Genomic DNA, 11405 nt, shown 5'->3' on the forward strand with positions numbered 1-11405 from the left:
AAATATAAAATATAAAATTTTAAATTTCAAAAATAAAATATCAAAATTTAATTTTAAAATTTAAAATTTAAAATTATAAACTTTAATTTTGAGATTATAAATTATAAATTTTAACAATTTAAATTTTTAATTTTTAAAATTTTAAAATAAGAATAGGGATGGGAACAATTAATAAAAATAATTTATTATAATAAATTTATAAATTTTTTTAAAATTCTACTTAAATTTAAATTTAATAAAAAAAATTTATTATAATATTTAAATATAATTTATTATAAATTTTATTATAATATTTAAATATAAATAATATGTATTAATATAGTACAATTAATAATTTTATAATAAAAATAATTTATTATAATATATAACATATTATATTTATATAATTTAGTTTAATTCAATTTATAATTTTAATTAAGTTTGAAATTAAGCATTGTAATAGCGCTATTCCACCAAAGTGGTGGAATAGCAAATCCCTTGCTATTCCAGGATAACCGGGAATAGTAAGGTTTGACCGGAATATTTTATCCCGACAATAAATCTTTCCGTTTGGCAGAATAGCGAGGATAACGAAAGTTATCCCCGCTTATCCCCTGAACCAATTAGGGCCTAAGTGTTTCTAATAAATGTTCACTGCATTTGTAAACATAAATTTCAAATTTGAGTTTCGTCTAGCACTTTGGCTAATTTTTGTTCATCTTTCACTGTATGTGTTGCCAAATGCTCTTCAATCTTTTAATAGGCTTCGTTGTTTGAGCTCGGCAATTATATCAACAATAATTTTGAATTCATTCGACGAGAAAATATATATAAAAAAGAAAAAAAAAAAAAGAATAGGGAGTGATAAATATAGGACAGTAATACTTTAGACAGGATGTGAAGGGAGGGGTAGCCCTTGTTATTTAGCCAAACTTTAAAATTGTCACATTAAAATATAGATATAAGATAAAGTAAAAGTTGGACAGGCCTTCCCTGTTTTCACTCCAAAAGGTAAAGAGCAAATTCGACAAGCCTAATAAAAGAGTTCGACTAGGATAATAAACAAATCAATTTTTTTTTAGAGAAAAAAATAGCATGCTATCTATTTAATTTATTAAATAAATGCATTAAACTATAAGAGTAAGGTAAAAAGGACCTCCAAACCAGACCAAAAAGGAAAAACAAATTTCAATTGAAAAAAAAACACGTAACAAAAAAGAAGAAGAAGAAAGTTTCAATTCAGAGGCTAGGAACAAATCGTTTTTTAAATCCACAAAAAGAGATAATTTGTCTTTGAATGGGCCTCGTTCATTATACAGCAGCTCTCTTACATATATGCTCTGTATTCTAGGATTCTTCTAAGATGATACTTAGGGTGCGTTTGGTTCGCACTATCTTTTAAAGATTCCTAGTAATCCAATGGGAATAAAAAAATATGACGGTGTTTGGCTAAACGCACTAAGTAATCTAGTTGGTAATATTAGATTCACTTGGGAATAAGATTCACCCCAAAGTACTAATCTCATTTCCTTAAGAGAGGGTGGGTATTCTCATATTAATGGATTGGGATAATCATAATATGTCTAATTTCTTTCTTTCTTCTTACCCGCCGGCTAATTGATATTATTTTTCTTTACACTCTAACCTTATTTCTCTCTCTAAACTTTTTTCTCTCTAAAATTCAACTTTTTTTTCTCTCTCTAAACTAAGCTTTCTCTCTCTCTTTCTAAAATTTCAACTCTCTCACTCCCTCTAGTTTCGACTATATTTTTCTTTCTATTTTTTTAATTATGCTCTCTCTCTAAATTATACTCTCTCTCCTTTTTTTCTAAAAAGATGTTGAAACTTTTGTTAACATTATCTAAAATTAATTAAATAAATAAATAACTTAATTGTATATTTTTTGTAATATTAAATAACATGGCTAATTAATATTACCGTGCGAACCAAACACAGAAATTTCACATTCTTAGTAATAGAATGAATAGGAATAAGATTCTCGGATATCTTTTATTCCTAGTAATATTTCATAATGCGAACCAAATGCACCCTTAGGTACTTTGGTAGCACGAAACAGTTCTCTACTTTAGTTAAAATTCGCATCATTTGCTTTCCGAATCTAAATCCGCGCTCATTCGGGTATCATCTTACACGAAAAGGGCTTAAAGCCTATTTGTTAGGAGCTGCAAATAGAAGGGGCCCAAGAACTCGATTACGAAAAGGACCAAAAGAAGCAAAACACCTTTCCTTTTTGTGCGATGAAACAATGCGAGGAAAAAGAAATTTGAGCAATCATTTCCAATCTTTAACTTTGTAAAAGCTATTGGCAATCATTATGCGTATGGATCCTTCAAAATGACTTGCCTAGATTTGATTTATATAATTATACCATACTAAAGGTCATGATTTCGCATTATTTTGCCTCGAATAATAGTTAAATTTGAATTTAAGATTTGGAAGCGACTTGTGCTAGATTACGAGATCAGGTTATACATATATATAATTATGAGACCATAAGACCGACCGTCTCTAGCACAAGTGCTAAAAAATTTAGTAATTGATACCCGAAAATTTTTGTTCAAATTTATAATTAATTTATATTTTCAGTTAAATTTATTTATAAAGAAAATAAACGAAATGACTGTTAAGCATGCATGTGGCATTGCCCTCTAGAATTTGGATGCAATGCAATGTTGCCGAAAAAAGACAGTAACTTGTCAAATACACATAAACGACGTGTATGCGAAATATGCTTTTCCAAAAGAGTTGCCATTCTTTATGAGATTCTTGTCACATGCAGCATTATGAAAGTATGCTTTCTCAAATAGCGCATTTACGGAGAAAATGACAATTAGTCCTTGATTAATCCTCAACCATTAATTGTAAATTACTTTTTATCCTTTTCCTTTTTTAATTTTTTAGAAAATGCCAGTGTGCAATTTTCAGAAGATATTCCATGCGGCAGCATTGCATTGTCGCTTTACAACATTGCTCTTCAAAAACTCGTTTCAATAATAAGCAATTTCTTTTCCTCAATAATAAGCAGCTTCTAGCAATTAATTAAAGATTTTAAAACAAGGTGTTAATTACATAAATTCATAATAATACAAACAAACAAGAGGAAAAAAAAAAACACTAAAAAAACACTAGTTATTGCGATGTTACGAGGACGGAGACGTGACATTGGACCGGCCCAAGAAAATTAAAAATAATAATAATTCCGGTGGGCCACGTGGGACCCCCACGTGGGGCCAGCTCGGGGACCGCTCCCTACGGCCTACGACAAAAAACAAAAAAAAAAAAAGAAAAGAAAAGGGCGGGGGCGGGAGCCGGCTCAGCTGGGTCGCACCTTTTGTCCTTTGTGTTCCCACTCAAAAACTCGTGATCGCAACCAAAAAAACCCCCAAAAGCTAAATCCCGATCCACACCTACCGAGCATCACCCGTACTCTCCACTCTTAAGTCTCAACTCAAGCACCCTCCCCTCCTGCTTCGTCTTCTTCCTCATCCTCATCCACCCCTAGTCCTCTCCACACTCTCCGCCATTTCCCCATTGGAATTGGGAATCACAAGCCACATTTGTATCCGCGATCGATCGGAGATCCAGTTGCGGAGTTGGAGTACCTCTCACGAGAAACAGATCCGTTTCTTCTCCTCGGTGAGTGCTCAATTCCTGTTTCTCTTCGGTACGCTTCCCTTTACTTTGTTAGATCGTTTTCGTGCCAATGGATTGCGTAGTCTCGCTGTTATGGGTTTGTTCTTTGCTTCTGTCGTTCTACTTGGTGGTTTATATACGTATAAGAGAGAGATTACTCGGTGTGAGGGGTTTTGGACCGAGATGAGCGGCAATGGCGAAGTTGCTTAGGTTTCAGTGAGATCCGTTCCATTTTGCTTCGTTTACGCTGTGTTGTTATTGAGCTATGGAGTCAAAGGGAGGAGCATTAGAGCACTTTATCTTCTTTTCTTTTTTTTTCAATTTTCCCCCTTTTTCCTAAGAACAAAGAATTATGAATGTCTGGGCTCTTGTTTTATATATATATTTTTTTTTATTCTGAAAAGTATTATTATTATCATTATTTTTTCAAAATAAAGTAATAGGCGTTAGACCCTGTGTAAGTCCATTTAAGAAAGCAGAGAAGGGTAATCACTTGGATGGGCCAGTCCGATGAAGGAGATCGCTTATATATTATTATTATATTCATTAAGCATCATGATGCCTCCGTTTTCAAACTTTTCAGTCTTGGATCATACAATGTAGCTCTTAATATTGGCTAACGTTAGTATATTTGATATCTTTTGTCTATGATAAGTTCTGTTATGTCGATCTAGTAATCTATAGCTTTCTCGATTACTCGGAAAAATGGTGAATAAACCGGTTCTATCGCTATAGATTACAATCCTATTCTTCCAGTTACTCTTCACAGGACCATCCCGCTAAGGAATGATCTGTCATGGTGGTTATATTTCTTGCATTAATTATCTCGTTTAATTACTACATTGTTTAAGATTGATTTTTCGTGTTGCACATATAGGTGAAATCCTTCCTACCTTTCCTAGTCCGGCAGGGATCAGCATTACTGCTAAATATATTAGCGCAAGGATTGATATTGGGAAATAATACCATATTGCTGCATTTACATGGATTTTTGCAAATGAAAAAAGCTTCAATGGCTATATGAAAACACCGTAAAAAATGCACACCGGAAACAAAGCAGAGCATGAACAAACTTTGGCAATGGGATCTGAAGCGCAAGTCAGGAGGAACTCCTTACAGTATCACTTCTCAGGGGTACCCAAGGAGACGACATTACCGCCTAGAAGAAGCAGGAATACAAAATATCAAGACCATAATACGGCCCTAAAATTTGGGAAGCTCAGCAGGCAAGCAGTTCCTGATCAATATTCTTCAATCAAAAGCCCAATCCACACTATACCCTTGAAAAGTCACCAAAAGCCGTGGCCTGTTACTAAGGCAAGTGGTGCTGATGAGCTCGTAAAACACATGTCTAATGTGCCATCTTATCTCCAGCACCGAAAAAGAGGAGACAATCTTCAGGGGAAGGCTTTGAATGTTGGAGTCCTTGATTGGGGCCTTCTTGAAAGATGGACATGCAACAAAAGACATGTTCTTAGCAGAAGTGATAGAGATTCGCCCTCTAGTAGTAACGAGTCATCATCGTTTTATACATTTGGATCATCTAACCAGTCCTGCGGAAGCACGGGTAGCCCCCTTCCTTGTGGCAATGGATCTCCTTCCGCGAATGGACGGTTCAATCCGTCTGTCGGTATTAGGAACAAGAAAGAGAAAAATAAAGCTTCAGAATCAACTAGTAGAAAGGAGGAACCACCCTCAACATTGGTGCTCAAGGTGGCAGGGGCTCAAGATGGCACACTCAATAGAGAAGAAAATATCCAGCACCACTTTAGTAGTCTACACTTGGGCAGAGAAGGGCAACAGAATGGCTCCTTTGCTTTACCCATGAGTGGAAAATCTGTTTGGGATCATCTCGAACAACGAGTTGATGGAAGCCGAATCAGCTTTGAGTCCTCACCAACTAAATATAGAGGGCAGATGGAGAGAAACTGCAATGGCTTCTCAATTGAAGTTCTTTGGGATCTCCAACAGATCGATCAACCTAGTCATATTTCCCATTCTTGTCCTCTCCCGGATACAAGTTTAATAGATGAACCAGTCATCAGTAACGGTTTTCTAACAGAAAACATTTTACGAGGCAGTGAGGCAGAATTGAAAACTGAACGGAAGAACATACTCGAAGAACATACATCTAACAGGCCAAGTCAAGGTGATGTGAGCACAAGTCTTGCTACTGAAAGAAAATTGTACAGTCATCACTCAAGTGTTGGACCTGCTGGAATGAGTCGCAGTTCCAGTTTAAGGTATGATTCTTCTGTTCAACAGTTGGAACCAACTGGTTGTGGCAATAAATCAAACAACAGGGGTAGGCAGAGCCCACTGAGGAGGATATTAGATCCATTTATAAAGCCTAAGAACCACATGGACTTTTCCAGTTCCATTTCGTCCTCACCTCGTCGCCTCTCTCATGAGGCACGTTATACTGGTAAGTCTAGTAGTTCGGAACGATTGAACTCATCAAATGGGCCTTGTAGGTTAATGGATACATGCGTTAATTCCACTAGCCCGAGAAAGAGGCAAGCTCTTCTTCAACTAGCTTGGAAGAATGGGTTGCCTTTGTTTATGCTCTCGTCCAGTGGCAGTAATATTCTTGCAGCCACAGTAAGAAAGAAAAGCATCTGTGACAAGAATGATTTAGAATGTGTTTATACAATATTTACTGTACAAGAATCGAAGCGAAAAGGTCGCATATGGACTAAGCCAGGAAACAAAGGCAAGAAGCATCAATTCCTCTCTAGCGTCGTTGGTGAGATGAATGTTTCATGTTCAAGGTCAATGTTCCATGATTCAAAAGGAGATCATGTTGTCAGACAGTTTGTTTTGTTTGGTAGTGAACTTGTACCGACATCCAACGGACCTACAGATTCCCAATTTAACTGTGAGCTTGCAGCCATTCTTGTGAAGCAAGACTTGAAAACTAAGCAGAATAATCAGAGTTCTGAATTATCTAATCTCGTAGCTATACTTCCAAGAAGCATTCATGGGTTTTCAACTTCTGGGAAGCCCTCACCTTTGATAGAAAGATGGAGATCCGGTGGAGCATGCGATTGTGGGGGGTGGGATGAGGGTTGTGCTCTTACTATACTCGCTGACGAGCTCCAGGACTGCAAAACTTCTGGTTCAGTCCGAATTTGCGATGATGCAGATGGTACTCAGCGAATTGAATTGTTTGTTCAGGTATGCTATTTTAGATAGTCATTTATTTCCTTCTTCGGCCAACTGGTCTCTTGAATTTGCTGACGTCAATAATAATTCATTCTTTAGGGTCGATCTCAAGAAAGTGGACATCCCTTTAGCATGATTTCTTTCAAAGAAGGGTTGTATACAGTTGAATTTCAGGAATCGATTGCTTTACTTCAGGCTTTTGTGATTTCAATTGCAATTCTTCACAGCAGAAGCCTTACAAAACATCAAGCAGAGGTTAACGGCTTGCAGGAGCCAGTCGTTGCTGATCTTGGAAATAAGGCTTCTGCACAAAGTAAAGGTGGAGTTCAAACAAGCTATGTACCGAATTATCCACCACTTTCTCCTGTTGGAAGAGCTTAATTACAGACCTAAGCAATAGGTATGGGTTTCGCTTTTTTCTTGTACCATATGTAGTATAAAAGTTCATAGATATAGATCACATGCACTTGTCTTCACTTAAAAGCTATCTTTGATTTGCCAATCCTTGGTAGTAAAATCTACATTATATGCACCTGGTTTCATGATATGATGTACAGTGCTTCATTAGTTCATCTATCTTTCTGTTATAATAAAATACTGTACTCTTTAGGGGACAAGAAAGAAGGTAAATTGCTCGTTCTGTGGCAATCTGTATCGCATGTCATCCACCATAGAGAAATATAAAGGACAAAGGTTCTTTCTGAATCAAATGGCTGTCGTTTTCCAAGAAGAGTATAAACAAGGCCATAGCTTGTATCTAATGCGCATAGTTTCTTGCTGCATTTAACTATCCAGGCATAGAGTTCTTGTCATATTGTTTTAGTTAGGCCATAGCTACATAGCCACAAAGGCATCCTATAGAACACTTGCGTATGAACATGTGGTAGCAATTCATGTGGCAAAGCAATTGCTGAAAGTTTGTGAGGCTTTGATTCCTTTGTTGTTCGAGAGATCAATTAACTATGTTAGGGAATTTGTAGTTTCAGGATGTTTATCATATTTGGTCATTATTCTTGGGTTAACTTCCAAAAACAATAATGTGGTATAGCGTATTTTCATCTAGGAGTCTCTCAGAGTGACCGACCGTCCTTAGCACAAGTGACAAAGGGCTTGGTGGGTAGTATTCAAAGTTTTAGGTTTGAAGCTTAGCTGCTTCATATTTTCAGCTAAGCTTATTTCTAACAAAAAATAAACAAAGTAGATGCCATGCTACCTTTCTCTCTCTCAAAAAAAGTCTCTCATAGTCATAGTTTCATTTCTATTACTATGGTATTCTGAGATTTCTATTCTGGTTTTTTGTAAGGATTTTTCTGTCAGCCTTGTTAGAATTTGGATTTAGGTTGCGTTTTATCTTCTTTGGGTGGGGCTTTGGTTGACCAAAAACTCAATTGAGATCCGTCAGTTTAGATCAAAATATGACCACGACATGATCCAAAGTTGTTTGTGTTGATCAAAACCCAGTGCAAAGTCAATTATAAATGAAGCTAATAGAAAAGTTGTTACAAAAAGCTGAAACAGTAATTCCCAAATTCCGGATACCTTGTTCTTTATGTAAGGAAATGAAACAGTTTTTATTTCTTCTTAGTTTACTCTTGTTCTTTCTAGTAAGCTAGATGCAAACTATCATGATTTGATCTTTTTTACTAGATGAAAAAAAATTTATCAGATCTTAGCATCCCTTCTACTCATCCTTTTTTTATTTAATACAGACCATATCTCTAGACAGTGAAGAATGCTACCCTTATATTCCTTATAGGGATGTAAGTCTTACATCTCTTAATCTAAAGTTTTACAAAGTCCCTTTGAATTTTAGTTAAAATAAAAAGACTCACAAAGCTTCTTTGGGTTTTAGTAAAAAATAATAATAATAATAATAAGTGAGCAAAGAAAGACCACAAAAGGTCTAGGGTGTAAACGTTACACCTATTTTATAGGCCGACGAGTAGCATTACTCCTAGCTTAATGGGGTTCATCAATGTTCTGCTGGCTTTTTCAGCATCACTCAGTCCCTGCAAGGTTTATCACTGCGCCTTAACGATTGTACGGTTCTCCCTTTATTATACCTTGTGGCAGTTTTCGTAGGCTTTTACCAATATAAAAGGTTTTGTGCGTTTGAGCAATTAGTGTTGGCTTTATAAAGGGGCAAAAATTTTATGGGCAAGTAGTTTGGGGACTACGTCGATCGACGCCGGCCATGTGGCCGATCGGACGGATGTCTTTCTCAATAATTTTCTCTCTCTCTCTCTCTCAAAATGCATGGTTTTTTTCTTTCCATCCGTGGCCGTCGGATGAGCCACATGGCACCGACCCGCGTAGTCCTCCTGCTAATTAGTTTGGAGATTATGCCTATAAAATTTTTGTCCGGGTTCTAGCCTCTTGGGTTGTACTGGTGAATGTAATTAATCGGCAGCTGCTGACAAGTTATTTTAACTGCTAGTGATGTTTAAAATGATTGATTTTTTGTCCTGATCCTCTACTTAGCAAGTTTGTTTAGAAGGGAAAAGCTTTTGAAACCCCTGGAGATCCCGTTGACGCATCAACATGTGTTAGTATATCATCAATTCATGGAGAGCAATGGATTTTGTATTCTACTATTCTGTAATACCGCGGCGTTCATATAAAAGTTGTGGCAGGGTGCCTTCACAGAAAATTCTCATATTAGCTCCTTCTATGCTCCTTCTATGCTGAAACACTGAAAACATTATAGTAAATATTTAAAATTTTCTTACAAGGAAAAGCACAACCGCAACCGGCCTATCACATGGCATGGAGTACTCTAATAAGTCTTTTTCGTTCATTATTATTTTCTTGGTACAACACGGGTATTGTCGGATCTTCTGGCTTTCTAGAATGGCAGCAGATGATAAACCCTATCCTCCACATACCCCTTTACTTGTCCCTATAAGAACAGACCGGGTGGCCATTGATTTTGAATCTTCCAGATTTTTTTTTTTTTTTATCTGTTAAAGCAACAAGGTGAGGCAATCGTATGTAGTTAGTGTTCTTAACGGCTGCATCAGTTATAACAAATTAGTCTACAGCGACGGCCAATATAATAATTATAATTATTCTTAATAAATAAATAAACACGGGATCCAATTTCTCAATCATGATCCATATATATTATATATAGTTTTAAAGGTAGAAGAGCGGGGACAGTCGAATATTGAGTGGACCACGAAGATGTGCGTATGTGGCTCCAGGCCAATGATGACGGCACTGCCACGTCAGCAGGGACTGTGCTCTCCGCCTGTGTGGAAAAAATTATAGAATGCAATGAATATATTAGTGACGTGGCGTAATAAATCAATCAAATATAATTTTTTAGAGACATATGTCCCATCATAATTGTAAAAAAATATTTTTATTATATTTTTGTTTTAAAAAAAAAATAATTAGTTTATTATTGATGATGTGGGACATGTGTGATAGGGTAGGATTTCTCCCACTGTGGCGAGTCAGAATCTCGAATCGTGGGAACGGAATCTGGTGCGGAGCGAACATGGCGCGCTTCAAACGTGGGCTGCTTCCGTGGGCGACCGGCTGACCCGCAGCAGGCTGACCGAAGTTGTCCCTTTCCCCACACCCACAGCAGAAATTATTGCAGGGCCGGACGCCACTGGTCCCATCACAGACGGCAGTTTTCATGCTCGATCATCATCAGCAGCAGCATAGAAATTTCAAATCACCACAGTTAGCCTCGTACTTCAAAATTAATTAAAATCATTAATTAAGAGGTCGAAGATTTCATCCGAAAATCGAACAATAGATTGAGGGCAACGAAGGGAGTCAGAAAGAAAGCTAATTGAAAGCCAATTCATTCCACATACAGGCCAATCAATATGTGGCGTATGCCGAGACCCTGACGCAAAACCTAACACAACTAGATTATATTCTAATTAGAAGTTCAGTTTTTGGAAATTACATAATCTATGTTCAAATCGTTCGTGCTTCAACTCCTTATAGTTGTGTTATAAAGTATCCTACAGCTATATTTAGGCCCGGACCGGAGCTAAACCTGGGTTAACTAACTGACTATAGTTCAGACCGGATCTGACTAGGGCCCACGTTTAAGCCACATTATTTTAGGCCCACCCCAGCCCAGCCCAGTCCAATGCATCGCCAAACGCGATCGTCCTAGTCTAGAATCTCTAGATGAGCATGCTTTTTTTTCCTTTTAAATAAATAGTAATAAAATTCAAATTCAAATAGAGTAGGCTTTGGATTCGAATCGGCTAAGCGGGTTGAACAAACTATAAAGTAATAATAATAATAATAATAATAATAATATAATAATAATAATAATAAGGTTAAAAGGGAAATAAATAAAATAAATAATTAAAGCCTAATTGTTTTACCAACCAAACGAGGTGGATTTTCTAGAGGCGAGCGAAGGTCGCTATCAATTCCAGCACTATCTGGCCTGCCCCTTCTCCCCCTCCTCCTTTCTCCGCTCGGCCTCCTTCGCGATCACGATCCGTGTCAACCCCGCGTTCTTACTATTACCTTCAATTGACGAGACCAAGGAAGCGGAAGCGGAAGCGGAAGCGGAAGCAAAAACTTAAAAAAAGCCGCCCCTCCTCCTTTCTCATTCTTATTCCCTATTC

General features: G+C 36.9%; 1 protein-coding gene across 4 annotated transcripts; it reads left to right on the forward strand.

Annotated features, from left to right (window-relative positions):
* LOC109708689 lies at positions 3391-11341 on the forward strand. 4 transcript variants are annotated; one of them, XM_020230507.1, is made up of 4 exons: positions 3391-3636; positions 4511-6810; positions 6898-7198; positions 10231-11341. In XM_020230507.1, the coding sequence occupies exons 2-3, from the start codon at positions 4672-4674 to the stop codon at positions 7177-7179; spliced, it is 2421 nt and encodes an 806-aa protein (XP_020086096.1). In that variant the 5' UTR covers positions 3391-3636; positions 4511-4671; the 3' UTR covers positions 7180-7198; positions 10231-11341. The 4 variants fall into 4 exon arrangements, with proteins under 4 accessions (XP_020086096.1, XP_020086097.1, XP_020086095.1 ...); XM_020230508.1 differs by having other exon boundaries at positions 10236-11341; XM_020230506.1 differs by lacking the exon at positions 10231-11341 and adding an exon at positions 7409-7783 and having other exon boundaries at positions 3392-3636.

Source organism: Ananas comosus, linkage group 4 (genome assembly GCF_001540865.1).
Source record: "Ananas comosus cultivar F153 linkage group 4, ASM154086v1, whole genome shotgun sequence".
NCBI classification, from domain to species: domain Eukaryota; kingdom Viridiplantae; phylum Streptophyta; class Magnoliopsida; order Poales; family Bromeliaceae; genus Ananas; species Ananas comosus.